This window comes from Spinacia oleracea, chromosome 2, assembly GCF_020520425.1.
Source record: "Spinacia oleracea cultivar Varoflay chromosome 2, BTI_SOV_V1, whole genome shotgun sequence".
NCBI lineage: Eukaryota > Viridiplantae > Streptophyta > Magnoliopsida > Caryophyllales > Amaranthaceae > Spinacia > Spinacia oleracea.
The window spans coordinates 47666379-47685470 of record NC_079488.1 but is presented as its reverse complement, the minus strand read 5'-3'; the positions used below and the strand labels follow the sequence as shown (position 1 = coordinate 47685470).

At 40.0% G+C, this 19092-nt stretch overlaps 1 protein-coding gene across 1 annotated transcript; it reads left to right on the top strand.

Annotated features, from left to right (window-relative positions):
• Positions 1-17529: 17529 nt before the first annotated feature.
• LOC130466915 (uncharacterized) lies at positions 17530-18775 on the top strand. The gene is made up of 2 exons (XM_056835478.1): positions 17530-17850; positions 18168-18775. Exon 2 carries the CDS (start codon positions 18173-18175, stop codon positions 18638-18640), a length of 468 nt encoding a protein of 155 aa, XP_056691456.1. The 5' UTR covers positions 17530-17850; positions 18168-18172; the 3' UTR covers positions 18641-18775.
• The last annotated feature ends 317 nt before the right edge of the window (positions 18776-19092 follow it).

The window sequence follows — 19092 nt, the reverse complement described above, 5'->3', positions numbered from 1 at the left end:
AAACATGGATTTGAAAATTAAATATGTCACGTAGTTTATGATAGGCTTCTGTGGGTAGTATTTGCGCCTGGCTTGGTACCGCTTCTATCGTAGATCCACCACATGCCCCGGTCGAGGTAGTGTCTTCAGCAGACGAATTTCGCTCAAGAGGCCAACCCGCAAGTACAAGCCAAGGGGGCATGCAGGCGAGAGGGACCTAATGGGCGAGCGATTGGGTTTGGGACGGGTGTACTACTAGCGAAAGTGCCGAGTGGACAACATTCGAAGCGTATGCACCCCCCGGTTGGCGATGGGTATCCTTAGTCCCAACTCCCAAGATGAAACACCAAGGGAGCCAAGATTCGTTATGCGGTTCTGTCCGTTCACATTAATATGCTGATTTTCACGTCGTCCCAACTTGATTGGGAAATAAACGCGGGGTAGGATCGTTTCACCCTTCGGCTATTTTGATTACCTACAAGCACGAGTATTTCCTTCACTATCCCCAGTGGAGTCGCCACTGTGAGGGGGTCGAAAAAGCACGTGGCTATTGCGTGACCTCGTCCCTCGTGGGTGTGACGCTTCTTTTTGTCAAATCAAGTGTAATTGGATTTCCTGTGAGTTTACACCCAATTGACTAGTAATATAGGAGTCGCCATTCAGTTTTTAACGACAATGAGAAAAACTGACAAAACCCGGTTATCGTGACATAAAGGGAGTGCAATTATGTTTGACCACGACGGCCGTAGGTTCCCTTGTGATCCCTGGTGGTGGGGATCGCTCAACGTACACCCGCAGGGTAGAGATTGAGGGTTCGGGGGACTGTAACTACCGAGAGGAGTACTCGCTCTTCGATAACTCCATAGGCAGGATATCCTTACTAGCTCAGCATAAATAATTGAAGGGACATGCGTTAACTATTAAACTAATCTGAGTTGATTTTATCAATATGCAACATATCGTACTAGATCGAACGCGATTATCTGATTTAGATTGTTTTAAGGGACCTAGCATGATAATCCAATTTCCCAAAAATATCATATTTATTAAGCGTGATCGAACAATCCGATTTTAGTTAGTTTAACAGTTCATAAAAGGGCGAGGAAAGCAATTAAACCATGGAAAAGGGACACATTACGACGCACCCTTGAGAGGTGCATCACGGTTCTCAGAAAACTAACCACTTTGACTTTGCTATTTCTCCTTTTATTTAACGAATCTCAAATTATGGGACAGGATACGTTCTGTTTGATTTATGGATCGATTGCGATAGAACGCGTGATCAGTTTTGCAGCGTGAGGCTTAGGCTTAGGGGTTTAGAGTCAATACTCAGAATATAATTGTGTGTTGTTGTGTCCTTTTCACGTCGAACTTAAGGCCCTATTTATAGAAAAGAGTTCGTGGAAAGATAGAATTGCAGAACTCTAATCCACGAGGAATTAGGAAAAAACACGTACCAGGTATTTTCAGCGCCCAAGCCTGGGCGCCGAAGATTTCGGCGCCCAGAACCAGGCGTTGAAAATAGGATCTGGGCCGTTTTTCTTAGTCAGATTCGGATTCCTAGAATCCGGAGTATTTGAGATTTAATTGAGTACTTTAGTGCATATTAACCTTGTGACGGGATGCGTCTGGGCCCGTTACGAACTCTAGGCTCGTTAGGATTTTAATTAATACGTGACTCTTACTTTCGAATCATACTAGGAATAGGATTCTCTCGCAATTTCTATCTCATTTAGGATTTATGTTGGAGTGCAACACCTAATTCTGACAGGTTTCTATCTTTTATGACTTGCCACTTTTAACAACTACCCATTACGGCAGTTACTATTTTTAGCAGGTTTCCATAAATATCAGGTTTCTATAAATAGCAGGTTTCGGGTGAAATGAAAAGGGAAATTGAGATTCGTTATTTCATAGGAGATGCGTTGTCAAGTGGAGATTTACGTTTTCATCATCGAACCTTTCCTTTCGGGAATGGGGACAAAAGTAGGTGTCTACACCTAAGGTGGGGCATATCCTTGGTCGAAGCAAAATAGTTGCAAGCAAACACGATCTTCTGGACATACATGTGAGGAGTCTCGTTATCCATCTTCTCTAAGTATCCTAGACTGGTGAACTTAGAAGGTAGCATCCTTAATACCTGAAATTCACAACTAGAAAGTCTTACTAACGCGTTCCCATAGAAATTCCAACCCAAAAAGGATACAATAAGTAGTTCGTGGAGCCATACAATTTCAATGCACAAGTATATGCTCACCATGAAATATGATGCAATTAATCACATAAAGCAAGATAAAACATGATTAGAACACATACATGGCAATTAATAAATCACATTGTCACATAATATGCATTCTTAAACTAATATGCCCTTCTTAATCTACCCATTCCTCACTTGAAAAAAAAATTAATTTTCGAAATTAATTAAGAAATAACTCCTAACTTAGTTGATATTATTAAAATTAAAATCGAAAATTAATAAGAATTAATGATTAATTCAGCAAACTAATTTCGGATAATTAATTAAGGAAATTCGAAAAAAATAAATTGCAAATCTGAAAATTCGAAAATTAATTAGATAAAAAAATAAATAAATAATTCGGACAAATTAAAAGAAGGAAATTTTGGTATTTACTACCTTTAAAATACACCACTTTGTATTTACTACCTTATGAAATTTTTATTTTAAATTACTACCTTAAACTTCCAGATTTTTTTTATTTACTACCACTTTACAGTTTTCTCATTTTAAAATTAAGATATCTCCTTCGTTTCTTAATCGTTTAAAGTGATTCGAAGTTCATTATTTTCCTTTTTCTATAGGGATTTCATTGAGAACGTCATTTCAAAAAAAATCGTTTGATAATTCATAACTATTTTAAAATTTTAAAAATAATATTTAATTTGTTTTAACTTTTACTAAATGTTAAAAGGTAAGATCCCTATGGAATCCTTACATATAAATGAGAAGAATGAGCTTTGAATCACTTAAAATGATTAAGAAACGAAAGAGATATTTCAATTTTAAAATAAGAAAACTGTAAAATGGTAGTGACTACAAATAAAATGGAACTTTAAGGTAGTAATTTAAAATAAAATTTCATAAGGTAGTAAATACAAAAGTGGTGCATTTTTAAGGTAGTAAATACCAAAAAATCCTTAAAAGAAATCCAAAAAATATATTTTATTTTGTTTTTTTTTCGAATTTAATTCGGAAATTCCGAATAAATAAAGTAATTTCGGAAAATTTAAGTAATTTAAATCATAATCTAAACTTTTCAATTTATCTCAAACGACCCAAAATAATTGATACTTGACCTTTGAAATATTGAGTACTCAAAATAATACGTTTTGACTTTAGGAAAATAATATTTAAAAATCCTAAAGTTCCGCATTAGTCTTCGATCACCACTTTGTAGTATTGCTTACTACAAAGAAGGAATGAAACTAAGCTCTAGTATACCACTTTGTAACACCCTAATAATTCCTTGCTTTTATAAAACCATTTTCCAACTTAAAATAAAGGAATTACTAAAGTATTACCGCCATCGTGATAACGGTTAAGGGTAGTACCAGAATTACGCAGCGGAATTTAATGTCAACTAACTTTTCAAAACATAATTAATAAATATCGAGGCCTCCTACAAATTGGAACCATGACGGCCCAAAAACCAAAGTATAAAAAGTTCAACGAATTCAAACATAATTAAAGTATTAAATAAAGTAGTTCGAAATACGAAAGCATGCAACTCTCTTAATCATCCTAAGCCACATGATTTCGATCTACCAACCTGCTATATTATTCTACTCCCCATCAATACAAGTACAAATGATAGATCATCATAGGGTCATTAAGGCAAAGGCCATGACCAAAAACACAAAGCACGTAGTCAGCAAAAGCTGAGTACTTACAAGAATAGAGTGAAACAACTATAAACATGCATCACTCACTAAGTACTAATCAACATGCAAAAGCCATTTAATAATTAACAAACGAATCATGAATACAAGACTCGACTCTTGACTCACAATTTAATTAGAATAAGCTTCGAACGGGCCAAAGAGATATTCCATAAAGGAAAAAGGTGATGGGAGCCAACCATACACCAAGTAATAAATAATAAAATCGGGCCATACCGAGTGTCGGGGCATACCGACGGAATTCCTGCGCATAATATAAATGAAACAACGTCTTGTATCATTAGTAGGAGATCAAGCTTTCCGGCAAGTCTCCCCCCATTGTTCATACTCAAGGTATATACGTTCCAAGAGTTTTGAAGCTTGTTCTGGTTGCATTTTACGTTTATTAATATTTTATTAAAGGTGAACTCAAGACTCAACAACATATATACACACATACAATTAATAAACAACAACCAAAACAATCTTATTTTAATGCTTTAGGACTTGTGATCAACAAAGCAAGACACTTGCGAAATTACTATCATGTTCCTCCTCACAAAAGTGAGATTCCACATCATCCCCATTAACATGAGGGTTGTGCCCTTGCACGACAAATCCTAATTCATTTCATATAATATTCCCAACTGAACCCTACATGTGTGGTGGCTTACGTGAGCTAAACCTTCACATGTGGTAAAATAAATAGTACAACGAGGTACGAATAATTGGCTCAAAGTATGCTAGACATCCCGTACAATAGCATAATAATAAATAATCCATCCCTTGCATGTGCAACAAACCACACATGCATAAATATTAAACAACATGATCGACAATGAAATCCATACTCATAATAATCTCAACATGCTTGTTCAACAATTAATCCAATACATCCAACATCACAATTCACATGATCGTTCATCAAAATAAACATGAATCCACATAATATAATTCACATCAATACAATCGTGTAATTCTCTTGACAAATGGTGTGGTCGCCCTAGACTTGTACGTACCTTGAATACCTAAGCGTAGGGGCCACTTTGCAATAACGAGCACTCACTTAGAAATCACCTCCTAGCACCAAAATAATGAAACTTAAATTATTTCTGTTGTGGGAACTTTTACGGTGCTGGCGTGACACGCGCTCCTCGGAGGTATCAAGTATGACCTGGCACGAACTTCTAGCAACCTGCAAAACAAGAATATTCCCGTAGGAATATTCCCTCCGATGCTTAAGTAAGTATAAGCTAGAGACATAAGTAATTTGTAGAGAGAAGGCAGAGCAAAGATAGGTTTTCTGTTGCTGAGCAAGAATTGATTGCCCTTTTACCTAGGGATCTGCACTATTTATAGTGCTAGGGTTTCTCGGGAACTGGTCCCGCATGATTGAGTGTTTACGCAAGATTAGGACACGTGTCCTGCATTGGTTCTGGAGGCTTGTTTATCCCAATGTGGACCTCTTAATCGTTTGGGCCTGGGCTCTGTGCAGTTTGGAAAATGCCCGTAGGCAAGCTTTTGGGCTCTTTCTTCTGGGTTTTGATAGTGCAGTCAGGTGGCATTCTTTTAGGCCACATCATTTGCCCCTCAAGGAGGATGCCCCTTGTCACTGTGGGGTAGGCTGCTTGATAGGGAGGAACGCCACGTGTGAGGGCTTCTCAGAGCTTAGATTTTCCTTTAAAAGCTTCAATTCCTCTTTCATTTTTCTTTTGTTACTTTTGAGCGATTTTTTATTTTAGAGAGAGAAAGTAAATTTCGTCCTGCCAAAGATCTGCTGGTGCGTGCGCTTGAGTGTTCTTGGATTTTCTGTCCAGTGTTCTTGAGGGTTTAGAGGATTTGCCAAGACTTCTCATCAGTTTGATCATTTTCTGGTAAGTTTTCTATCAACACCTTGTTGTTTGTATGCTTGTGGGACCTCTCTCATTTATTGTTTATAGTATTCTGTGGAGGCGTCTTGGGGGTTATGACACCTATCCCTTTCATTCATTGCTAAAGTCAGACGTCTTGTCCCTTATGCAGGACGGTATGGCTCGAATTAGACAGAAAGCTAACGTGCGTGCATGGGCTGCACCGCAAGAGGGGGACGATAGGGTTCCTTTTTCGAACCCGTCCCAAGGAAGTAGGAGTGGAGTCTATTCTTCCCATGATACAGGAGACGGGGCCACTAGAACAACACAGTCTCCTAGGAGAAGAAAGAATGTGGCTTCTCGTCCCCGCGTTCCACGCGAGGATTTTGAAGATGACTCCTCTAGCTCCTCAGACGAGGAGTTTGCAAAAAATCTTCCTCCTATGGTCCGGGGGAAGGAAGACGTCAATCTGTTCCCGTCGGATATCTTTCCCAGCATGAAATGGCTGCGGTACCTGAGGGAGCAGGGTCGCGACTTTGAGCGTTTTCTACTCTTGCCTCCAGGTTTTAGCCTTAGGAGCCCTCGACCTCATGACTCCGTGGACCAACTCTCCCAAGGGGAGGTAGCCGTTTATACTGCTGCCTTTAGGTTGGGCCTTAGATTTCCATTGCACCCCTTTGTGATGGATGTTTTAGAGGGGTATGACATTGGCCTTGCTCAATTGACGCCCAACTCATGGGCAAATGTTTTTGGTTTTGTTTCCAAGTGTGCTTTGAGCGGTGTCACCCCTTCCTTTCCTGCTTTCCTTCGTCTCGTAGTTATTGCCCCTTCTTCTCGTTCTCCCCAGGGATGGTTCACCCTTTACAGCCGTCGGGGATATAAAACGGTGGTGGGTAAGACCTCTAGTTGGGTTTGGTGGAGGAAGAAGTGGTCTGTTGTCCGACTGGAAGACCTCTCTCTTTCCAGACGTCTTTCTCGTTGCAACCGTCGGCCCTGTTATTTGTCTAGAGCTGACGCCTACCCTCGCCTCTCGTCCAGGGAGTGGGGAATAGTGAAGCCCTTGTTCCAGGCTGAGATGTATCGGCTGTCGTCAAAAAGCCATGCCTGGGTGCCTAATGCTTGGCTTCCCCATGTCGGCCAGTTCACCAATATAGTCTTTCTTTCGGCCGTTGGTCTTTGTTATTTTTTGAGTAGAGGTAGTTCCCCAGTAGATTTTCAGACATTTTTCTTCCATCTTTTTTTTATTTTTATTTTTTTTACTAACCCTTGGCTTTGTAGGTTCTGCCATGGATCGCTTATCTCCCGAAGACAAGGGTGTAGTGGAAGTACCCGCTTGGCTGTCCGAAGTATATACCGAGGACATTCTCAAGGCCGTGGAGGCCAAGAAGAAGGACTCCTCCAAGAAGTCCAGTGAGGGTGCCTCTGACGACGTCGCCAAGGTAATATATATATATATATATATATATATATATATATATATATATATATATATATATATATATATATATATATATATATATATGTATATTTATTATTATAATTTTTTTTTTTCCATTTCTGGTCATGATTTGGTCGCTGATTTCTTTTTTCTTTTAGGAACCCACCTTGCCGGCTACTAAGAAGCGCCCGGCATCTTCGACGGAGGCTCCTAAGCCAAAACGACCCTTCTTTAAGAAGATGGGTCCGGCCGACGCTGTCACCAAGCCGTCGGTACCAAAACCGTCCGCTCCCCCAGCTGAGGGGGAGGTTCCTCCTATCCAGGCGCCCATTCCTCCTCCTGAGCAAAAGGAGGTTCCATCCCAGGTGGACACCGAAATGGATGATACTGCCGGAGCAGCTGTTGACGAGGCAGCAGTCGATCAGAATGCGGCGGCTGACGCCCCCGCCTTGTCCAGAGAGGACAAGGGTAAAGGCAAGGAGACTGAGGCTCCTTCTACTGATAACGCCTCTACTCCTCCTGCAGCCTCGCCAATTGGTTAGCGTCTCTGTACTTTAAATTTGTGATAATCAGGTTGGGATTTGCACGATATTTATTAATCTTGGTGTTTGGTTCAGTTGAGATGTTCAAGCGGATGCGTCGGGTCGAGGTGACGAGGATCCCTCCTTCTGCCGGTTTTAGCTCAGAGGCGAAGGATAAAATCCTTGCCGATGTGTATGCGGCCATCCCTGAGGAGTACGTGAGGTCACTCCCCGGGATTGACTTGGGATTCTTTGGGTCCATTCAGTCTCTCGTCCTTGATGTGAGATACTTACCCCTATATTTCCGTGGTTATGATTATATGTGTACGCTATTTTTAATTCTACACTGTCTTTTGACAGCTTTTCATTCGCTGTGCTGAGAGTAGGAACTACCGTTTTGATATGCACAATGAGATGCTCAAGCACAAGGACCAGATCGAGAATCATGAGCAATATGCTGAGAAGACGGCCAGGTTGATCAACTTGGACGTGGATAAGAAGATTGCTCTGAAGACGGAAGAGCTGAAGAAGGCCGAGATGGACGCTGAGAAATATGAAGAGAAGCTGCTGGAGCATGAGGGGCGGCTTACCGTGCTGAGAAAGGAGTACTCTTCCGTCTTAGAGCGGGTGGCTGATTTCTCTTCCAAGGTGAACGTTCTGGAAGGTCAGCTCAAGGCCATGCAGGGGAAGATCGAGGCCGTGCGCAAGGAGGCTGCAAGCTCTTTTAAGTTGGGCGAGGAGTTCATCTTGGAGAGTGCCCAAAAGGCGTGGGATCAGTCTATGGACGGGAAGGATTTCTCCTGGTTCAAACGTCGTATCTCCCACCAGATAGCTGTTTCGACGGCTAGGCGCTTGGGCTTAGATCCTCCCGAGTTTGTTAGTGACGGGGAGGAAGACGTAGAAGAAGGCGAGGTGAACTCCCCTGAAGGCCAGGACGTCCAGGACGGGAGTTCCATTGCCCCTCCTCCTTGAGCAGGTTTTCTTGCAATTGGTTTAGATGACGCCGTGGGCGTTTGTAAAACCTTGGTGCCTTCGGGCATTTATTTGATTTGGTTTGTTTGCGCTTTAGGCGCTATGTATAAACAGTCTGTGCCGTTGTGCACTGTATTTTAATTCTATCAGTTCGGTACTGATTTCTTAAAAAAATTTCTTTGGGTCCAATTGTTGGACAGAAGCCGCAGTGTTTTAGGTGATCAGCCTAATTTGAGGCGCTAATCTAGGCCACTTCTCAGGCCGTCAAACGATTAGTCTTTTTAGACGGCATCCCAGGAGGAGGTCTTATGTCTGAATGTTTCGCGAGCCTATTTTGAGGTGCTAATCTAGGCCACTTCTCAGGCCGTCAAACGATTAGTCTTTTTAGACGCCATCCAAGGAGGAGGTCTTAGGTCTGATTGTTTTGCTCTTTGTTTGAATCTTTTTGGGCGCTTTTCAAAGAAAAGGCGTCATGTTGGATGTCAAAACCCTTCGTGTTTATTAGCACGCGGTACATCCAAACCCTTCGTGTTTATTAGCACTGGGTATTGTTTATTTAGCGGATAGGGACGCCAGTTTAGAAACTATTTTCTGGTGAGTTTCTTTCAACAGAGACTTGTATTCGTCAGATAAGTGTTAATTTACTAAATTGCTTGCTACATTCACCGCGTCTTAGACGGGTATTTACAGGCCGTTTTGTGGGCTCTGAGTACAATAGCTAGGCCGTTTTGTAGGCTCTGAGTACAATGGTTACCCTAATGATGTTCTACTCTTAGCCACCTTCTTCAATTTTGACCGCTTCTACTTGGACGGGTCCAATTTCTTTGGTGACCTGGGGTTCATCTTCATGCTTTCGTTTTCCTCTGACTTCAGCAGAATCTTGCTTCCATGCTGACGGGTTGAGGGTCGTCAGCTAACAATCCCTAGCCTGTTGTTGATCTCCATGTATGGTGCCTATGACTCCATCATCGCACACGAACTTCAGAAGCATCAGATGGGTGACGACTACAGCCTTGATCTTGTTTAAGGTGGGTCGTCCCAGGATGACATTGTATGTCGTCAGGTCTTTGACGATTAAGAAGTCCACTTCCATTTTCCGCCCATTCTGCCTATCTCCAATTCGAACTGGTAGAGTGATAACGCCAACAGGATGAATGATACTCCCTCCAAAACCAATGATGGGATAGTGAATTCTTTCGATGGCTTTGGGATCGTGTGCTAGGAGATTGAGGAATTCTAGACTCATTATATCGGACGAGCTTCCCGTGTCTATTAGTATGCGCTTAACTCTCATGTTAGCTATCTTGAATTCAACCACGAGTGGATCAGCGTGCGGCGTGGCTATCCGTCCACCGTCTGACTCACATATTTCAATATTTGGGAATGGGTCCATGGGCGCTTTGGCTGACAGCAGCACTTGCCCTAAGCGGCGAGCATAATCCTTCTGTCCTCTCATGGTAGGTCCTCCAGCGGCTGGTCCTCTAGATATGACGGCTACAAATCCTCCGTCGCTATGTTGTCCCTTAGTCGGCGAGGCAGGGGACTTGTTCCTTTTGTATTGGTTTTTTCCAAAGCCCTGAGCATTCTTCCGTAAGTAGTTCTTGAGATGTCCTTTGGAGGCTAGACCATCTAAAGCCCTCTTCAAGCTTCTACAATTCTTGGTTTCATGTCCTATATCTTCATGGAACTGGCAATATAACTTGGGATCTCGAGTCTCAGCAGGCGACTTCATGGGGAAGGGTCGATCAAGGTCGTACTTTGCCCCTACGTCTTTTAGTATGGTGAGAAGGTCTGTGTTGTATTCGAAATATTCCCGCTCTTGCGGTCGTTCTCTCTTGTGCCCCGGAAAGTTTGTATCATGCTCTTTAGAGAGAGCCCATGTGCCATTTACCCGTGGAGGTTTTCGGTCCACCTTATCCTTCTTCCCGGAGGAGTCTGTTGTTTCTCCAATCCTCCCTTCCTTTGATGCGCTGCATATTTCCGTTGCATGGATAAATGCTTCAGCCTCGTCTAGGACCTCTGCCATAGTCCTTACACTCTTCTTAACTAGGTCAAACTTGAAGGAGCCCTTCTTCAATCCCCTGATAAAATTATCAAAAGAGACACCATCGGGCAAGTCTAGGATCTGTCCTACCTCCAGATTGAAACGCTTCACGTAGCTTCTTAGGGACTCGTCCTTCCCTTGCTGGATCCGTCCTAAATGCATGCTAGTTTTCCTTTCTTCCTTGTGTGCCATGAACCTTGTAGAGAACAAAGTCTGTAATTCGCTAAAAGAGGCAATTGATCCTGGAGGCAGCCGTTCAAACCATTTAGACGCTACTCCCTTAAGCGTGGCTGGGAAGTATTTGCACCAGGTGGCTTCATTGGTTCCCTGTACGTACATGTGGTGGCGGTATGCGACAAGATGCATGTCGGGATCAGTGGTCCCGTCATAAGCTTCAATGGTAGGGGTTTTTACTTTGGGTTCCTTCGGGGCGTTCATAATCTCGTCAGAAAAAGGGGTACTCATGTGCCTTAACGTCAGGTTGTTGAATCCTTGCTGAATATGATAGGTTGGCTCACGGCGGCTTGATAGCAGGCGGGGGCGCATGCTTACCCTATGGGGCGTCATCTGGGTTGGTCCACGTGTAGTGGGATAAAATGGCGGGTCTTCCATCACAGGGGTGGACCCGGTGTCTGATAGTTCAGATTCAGCCTCATAGTGCTCTTGACGCCTTGCAGCTGGTCGCAAGACGGCTGGGGGACTTCCCCTAGATGATGGTCGTAGGACCGAGTCCCTTCGAGGTAAGAAGGTGGGCGGGTCACGGCCATATTCTGAGTGCTCAGGCACAGGCCTAACTCCCCTGCTTGCTTGTGGACGAGAACCTTCTCCAACTCTCCAGACGTTGGACCTGAGCGGCATTCTGCTTATCCGATTGACGCCTAGACTGAGGGGCCTCTGCGGAGTCGTCCTCTCAGCGCAGTAGATCAACATGTTCTTCCGAATTTCATCTTGCAGTGTAGTGCTCATAAGTTGTCGGAGGGTCTGATTCATTTGTTGTTGGAATCCTGTTAAAATCTCGCGTAGGGAGCCCACTGATACTGGCAAATCTAGATTCTCATCCAACACGACGTCTCGGACGCTAGGGCTTAGATGGCCGCCTGGCGGAGACGCCTCCTCAGCTTGCATTCGTCCTGGTGTGTTCCCTGCATTTGCAATTCGATTCGTCTCTTCAATGTGTCGTCTCTCTTCTTCACTAGCATGCTCTCTGTCAGGGTGTAGTTCGGCCATGACACTGTACCTCCCCACAGACGGCGCCAAATGTTGTGGGAACTTTTACGGTGCTGACGTGACACGCGCTCCTCGGAGGTATCAAGTATGACCTGGCACGAACTTCTGGCAACCTGCAAAACAAGAATATTCCCATAGGAATTTGTAGAGAGAAGGCAGAGCAAAGATAGGTTTTCTGTTGCTGAGCAAGAATTGATTGCCCTTTTACCTAGGGATCTGCACTATTTATAGTGCTAGGGTTTCTCGGGAACTGGTCCCGCATGATTGAGTGTTTACGCAAGATTGGGACACGTGTCCTGCATTGGTTCTGGAGGCTTGTTTAGGCCCAATGTGGACCTCTTAATCGTTTGGGCCTGGGCTCTGTGCAGTTTGGAAAATACCCGTAGGCAAGCTTTTGGGCTCTTTCTTCTGGGTTTTGATAGTGCAGTTAGGTGGCATTCTTTTAGGCCACATCAATTTCCATGTTCATTAAATTTCCAGCAACTTTATAAAATCTAAAACCTCATTTAAACTTTAGAATTCAATCGTTTTTCAATAATATAATCGTCTGAATTTGCAAAACAAATCCTTAGTACGAAAACATACTTTTTCCGCCTTTAAAATCAATAAAAATCAACACTTTAAGCCTTTATTCAAATCTGAAAATATAATTGATTATCATAATTAAAATCATCACCTAATTATGCTAATCAATTGACTCATTAAGTCTAGGTAGAAACCCTAACTTTAAAATCCCAATAAAATCAATTTAACGTCATAAAAATCAATTCTTTATTAAATAAACGAATCTGAAAATTCATACTTTAATAATTAAAACAAGCCTAATGAATCACAACACGTAAATCCTCAAAGCACGGTGTTCATAACCGATTCCAGCATTTTAATTATTCAAAACAATAATAATATCATAATTTAAAATACGGAATTTAAATAGAATAGGTAAGGAAGAAGAGGATTATACCAATCCGGCCTATAGCACGGAACAACCACGAATTAAAGTGATTGGGAGAAAAAGATTGAACAACTAACAAGAACAACACGCACACACACATGTTCCGTGTGTGCGCGCGAGCGGGATCGAAGGGCAGCAGCGCTAGCGCGCGGGACAAGGGGCAACACAGCACGCTGGGCGCGCTGGACAAGGGGCAGCGCAGCACGCTAGGCGCGCGAGAGGAACGAGAGGGCGAGAGGTGCTGGGCGCTGGGCGCGATAACACACTAGGGCGCAAGGGCGATGGCACGGCAGCACGAGGGCACGAGCACGTGGGCTGTGCGGGCGTGCTGGGCGAACCGGACGAGAGGGAGAGGGAGAAGGAGTGTGGGGCAAGAAAGCAAAAAGAGGTTTATGAAATTAAGGGGGATCATTTAATGAGGGGAGTCTTATTTATAGCTAGGCTCCCTATTTTCAATGGGCTAGGCTTAGAAAATTAGAATTGGGCTTAGGGAATTAAATGATTGGGCTAGCTTAGGACTTGAATTAAATTCTTTTGATTGGGCTCGTTTAATAAAACGAATTGGACTTTTCATTAAAACCCAAACCTTTTAAAATTACTTGCGACCCATTAAATTTCCCGACTAGAAAATTAAATTCGTTTCTTACTTAATTAAAATAATAAATATTCTAATTAATTGAAATACATTTAAATAATATTTAAATGCGAAATAAATTCCTAAAGTCGTAAAATGCTTTATAAATATAATAAAATATATTTTTAAATATTATAAAAATACGAGGTATTACAGGTAATATTTCTATTCCGATAATATTTTCCGATACGAACCATGGTTCCGTTTCCGGCAACATCTACGACTTGGATAAAATTTATATTTTCGTCATGATCCTTATTTCCGTTTCCGGCAATATCATCATTTCCGGAGCATTCTATATTTTGCCTTTTGACGATTTCAGCTCCCACTGGAACCGAGATCCGTCGTTTCCGAATGTTCATAAATAGAGTATTTAATGAATAATATATTCACTTAAATACTTGATCCGTTCATGTACTATTTGTGTGACCCTACAGGTACAGTCAAGGGTAAGTTGTGGATTAATGTTATTAATTGCACTTGAACTGAAGCGGCCTCTAGCTAGACATTCAGCTCACTTGATCTCACTAATTTATTAACTTGTTTAATTAATATTGAACTGCATTTATTAGACTTAGCATTGAATGCATACTTGGACCAAGGGCATTATTTCTTCACATAGAAGCTTTAAATGGTAAAATAAAGAGGAGTGTGAAATCAGAAATAAAATTGTAGATTGATTGAATAAAGATTTAATTAAAACTGCCAAAATTTTGATGATAGATCTAGAACAAATAAAACATAAGAGGACTCCATGATCAAATACCTAGCGAAGAACATGATGAAAGAACGAAAGATACAATTATTTACTTATTTTTTCCTTGTCATTGAAGATCAGACCAGAAGGAGCTACATTTGGTTGTTTACTATCTTTACATCTGGCAGCCATGAAAAGCCATAAGGAAAAAGAAAAAAAATAAGGGTAAATTTGGAATAATCCAAAATTACGCAAAAGAAGGATGGTGTTCGGCTTTTTATTATAAGAAGATATTGTTGCTGAAATCATTGAAAAATTAACGAAAAAGGAGAAACGAAAAATACTTAAAGAGTGCATAATGAAAAGTGTGCACGTGTTTTTATTTTGTTTTTTTAACAGAATATTATAAAAAGAACAAATGGAAAGACTAAAAGAATAAATAGAGACACTAAACGGACAAGTCAAGTACATTGACCCATAACAACATATGATTCTGTATCATCATTAGCATCATTATGTTCTGAATTATCAAGCACATTATTCATAATATGTGAAAAATTATAAGTTAACATGTAAAATAATAAGAAAAGGAACACAATCAAAAGAACAAAAGATAAATAGAAAATAATACGAAAAATAACATAATAAAATAAAAAGAACAAATTATGAAACACAAATGGTCTATTTTCTACTATTATGAAATTGTTCTTTTAATACAAGAATGTTATTTAAATTCGTTAAACTGTTATTTTCTGTAAAAAAAAAAGGCATAATTACATAATCAAAATCTTCAATATCAACGAAAACAACATGTTATTACATAATCAAATTCATTAAAATCGGCAAAATCATCAAAACACGACTATTACAAAATCAAATTCATCAAAATAATCAAAATCCTCAAAAACATGATTATTACAAAATCAAAATCATCAATATCATCCAAAAAAATGCAATTTTTTTATGAAGGCCTATTGCCTACTGATAGGGGTATGAAGAAGGAAATAATGCCCTTGGTCCAAGTATGCATTTAATGTTAAGTCTAATAAATGCGGTTTAGTATTAATTAACAAGTTAATAATTCAGTGAGATCAAGTGAGTTGAATGCCTAGCTAGAGGCCGCTTCAGTTCAAGTGGAATTAATGATATTAATCCACAGCTTACTCTTGACTGAACCCGTAGGGTCACACAAATAGTACGACGTAAACGGATCAAGTATTTAATGGCATTAAATACTCCATCTATGGATATTCGGGATCGACGGATCTTGGTTTCAGTGGGAGCTGAGATCGTCAAAGGCAAGAAATGAATACTCCAGAAACGATGATATTGCCGGTAACGGAAATATGGATCGTATCGGAAATATAAATATTATCCAAGTCATAGATGTTGCCGGAAACGGAAACATGGTATGTATAGGAAAATATTATTGGAAATGGAAATATTGCCGGAATCGGAAATATTGCCGGAAACGGAAATATTGTCAGATTCAGAAATATTATCGTAATCGGAAAATAATTCCAGAAACGGAAATATTAAATATTTGTTCGAAACGGAAATTAATTCCGGAATCGGAAATATTAAATATTGTTCATATCGGAAATTAATTCCGGAAACGGGAATTTAATCGGAAGCGCGTCGTACGAATTAGCATCGGACGAGACTTGCTAGACGAAGGCCCAGCACGAAGCCAGGCCTACGCCCAGCAAGCCGAGCGCCCAAACACACGCTGCCAAGCCACGCCAGGCCTAACGCAAGGCCAGGCCCAACAATGGCCTTGGCGCGCGCGCGGGCTGATGCTCGTGGGCTGCGAGCAGCGCCAGCTCGTGTGTGCCGCAAGGCCTGCGCGGGATTGTGCGATGCTCGTGCTCGTGCAACGTTTGTGTTTCAATACAAATCCTAAAGCTAATGGAATTTGTTCTATGATTAAATCCTAATCCTAATAAAGATAGAATTTGTTTAATAGAGTTTTAATAAGATTCTAATTAAATAAATTAGTATCCTAATAGGATTCTAAGTCCTTTTCCATTACTCTATAAATAGGTGCCTAGGGTCACATATTTACATAGAGAATTGAAGTATTCAAAGGTAAGATTTTCAAGCAAAAATCAGCCACAAACACTTGCCCTATTAGCCGAAAATATATAGTAGCTTAAGGGCGATTCTAGTTGGTCAATCTTAAGGCGGATCCGGACGTGCTGTGGACTATCTACGGAGGGACGACACTTGGAGTCCTAAAGACTTGTTCTTGTTCAGTTCGGGCGCAGCTAGGGATGGCACGCTATAAAGTGTGTGCATCTGAATTATGTTAAATGATTATGTGTAAATAATATGTTTCCTGGCTTTATGGTTTTTCCGCATGATTTATGTTTATTCATATGTATCATAACCTAACAGTGGTATCACGAGCCTCTTATTATTTTCATAATCTAAATTGCATGAACATGGTTAAATTTTACAAATTTGCAAGGAATTAAAGGGGTGATTAGTTTTCGTAATTAATTGCAAATTGCGTTTATTTAATTATATGTACGCAGTTTTTCGGTAGAATATTCGTTACTCAATCAAATCGAGTGATTTTAGTGTCAATTTCGCATGTAAAAGGCATTCTAAAATTTTGACAAAAATAATTTTCGGCCGAACCCAGAATTCCCAAATTCGAAGCCTAACTATGACTTTTCGGAGGTTTAAATTTTTCGAACGCAAAAGTTTGTAAATTTAAGATGTTAAATTAAGTATTTGCGATTCTTCTTGATAAATCTTGAGTTTTTTATTGACCTACAGTATATGTTTAACAATTATGAATGCCTAGACTTGTTAATTATACAACCTAATTTGTAATTATGATTAATTTGTTGAAATTCGAATAATTTAGAATTGATTTGTTTTTCATAATTAATTAATAATTTAATTAGGTATCCATGATTAAAATCAACCATAAAAATTGTTAATTTATGTTAAATTTTAAATTTTTATGACCTAGATTTGAATCCATGTTAATCGGAAATTAATTAATTAATAAATTTTCGATTTTTCGCCCTAAAATTATGAAATTAATATGATTTATTAATTTGTCGTCAATTTTAAGGACAAATTGTTTTTTACCACCTAAAAAAAACCAAAAATTGTATTTTACCACCTAAAAAAAAAATTGTATTTTACCACCTAAAAAAATTATAAGTTGTGTTTTACCACCTAATAACGGGAAATTTGAGAAAACCGTTACGTGGGGCCCACCATAACGGTAATACTTTAGAGTTTTTCACTTATCTTCACGATTTTACCTAATTTCACATCACAAGTTTACTGTGAATTTCTCACTTATGTTTTCTTCCGTTTCGTTTTTTCTTCAAATCTGTGAAATATTCTACCCAGATTTCCTCCAAACAATTCAATCGAAAAAAGCAGAAATCAAACTCAAACAAATGACAGAAGTATAAAGAGAAGGAAAGATGGAGTAGTTCATAAAATTCGCAGAACCCGACGAACAACCCACATTTTTGCAGCTTGAGAAGTTTGCAGCTTGAGAATGTTAGGAGAGAGAATGCTTTGTCCTTGTGAATTGATGTACCCAAATTGAAAGAACACTTCTTCAAGCTTTGCAAAGTATGTAGATTCAAGAGCATCTTCTTTAAGGTATGATTTATGTCAAAATAATTTTTTTTTCCAATTCGTTTCCTAATGAATAATTGAAACGATTAATTGTATTTATTAAACCAATTTGTGTGTGTAATTGATCCGGAAACATGATGTATGTTAAGAAATTTGCTGAATTTATGATTCAATTACTCAAATTAACCCCCCAAAATAGGAAATTAAATTTAGGGTTCATAATAATTTTCATCGAATTGGGGATTTCTTGAATGTGATTCGTTTTTTAAAATTAACGTTAGGAAAAGCGAATTGAATTTACTATGAACTAATTACGTATCGTTTTTGTATGTCAATTATAGGGATAATGTCTTCTATTAGTTTTTCTCCTTCAAAGGAGAAAAAATGTGCTTGTGGAGTTCCTCTTGCAAGGTTGACTGGTTGGACTAGGGAAAATCCTGGGCGGAAATTCAGATCGTGTAAGTTTTACGATCCAATCACAGAAACACGAGGATGCAAAGCTTTCGAGTGGGTGGATGAACCAGATGGAACAGCTTGGCAGACAAAGGTGATCAACAATCTCTTGTTGGATAAGAAGCTGATGAAGGGTGAAGTTAGTGATCTGAAGAGGGAGATTGATAATTTGAGTGGACAACGGAGGTGTCTGCTTAATGAAATTGATAGCTTGAAGGTGATAAACAAAGCTTTAAGCTGTGACAGTAAGCAAATGCACATGGAACAGAGGGCAAACTCATTGAACACCTATGTTGTTGTTGTTGGCATCTGCTATTTTTTCTTTATTTTAGGAATGCTTTTAGTGATTAAGTTAGGCTAGTATAGTTGGTTAGGGTAAGAATCAACCATGCTCAAAGAAGTAGAGCATTTAGGTTGTTGAATTGAAGTTGTAAGGGCTTGAAAAATGTAAGTTTCCAGTGTTTGAATGAAATAAAATGCAGTTTCGTTTATTAAACATAGTTGCGTTGTCGTTTATCAAACATATTTGTTGTTTAGATGAATGGGTTGAAGCATAGAAAATCAGCAGCAGATCCATGACCAAGTCAACCTAAGTCAACTTTGGTCATGGACCTGAATCTGATGTATAACAGCAGAAACACATGAATCTGATGCATCAGTGTGTGGGTTCCAAAATTAAAAACTGAGATGCCAAGCTTACCATCAGATTCTACAATTTGATGTTGTGCTGATGTTCAGGACTCCACCAGATATCACATTTGAGGGTTCATCTGAAGCAATTATTTTTTTGTGAGGAAAAGGCTTAGTAGCCTT

Bases quoted from the DNA above. Each gene is read 5' to 3' on its own strand.
- LOC130466915 (XM_056835478.1), top strand. From the start codon at position 18,173: ATGTCTTCTATTAGTTTTTCTCCTTCAAAGGAGAAAAAATGTGCTTGT.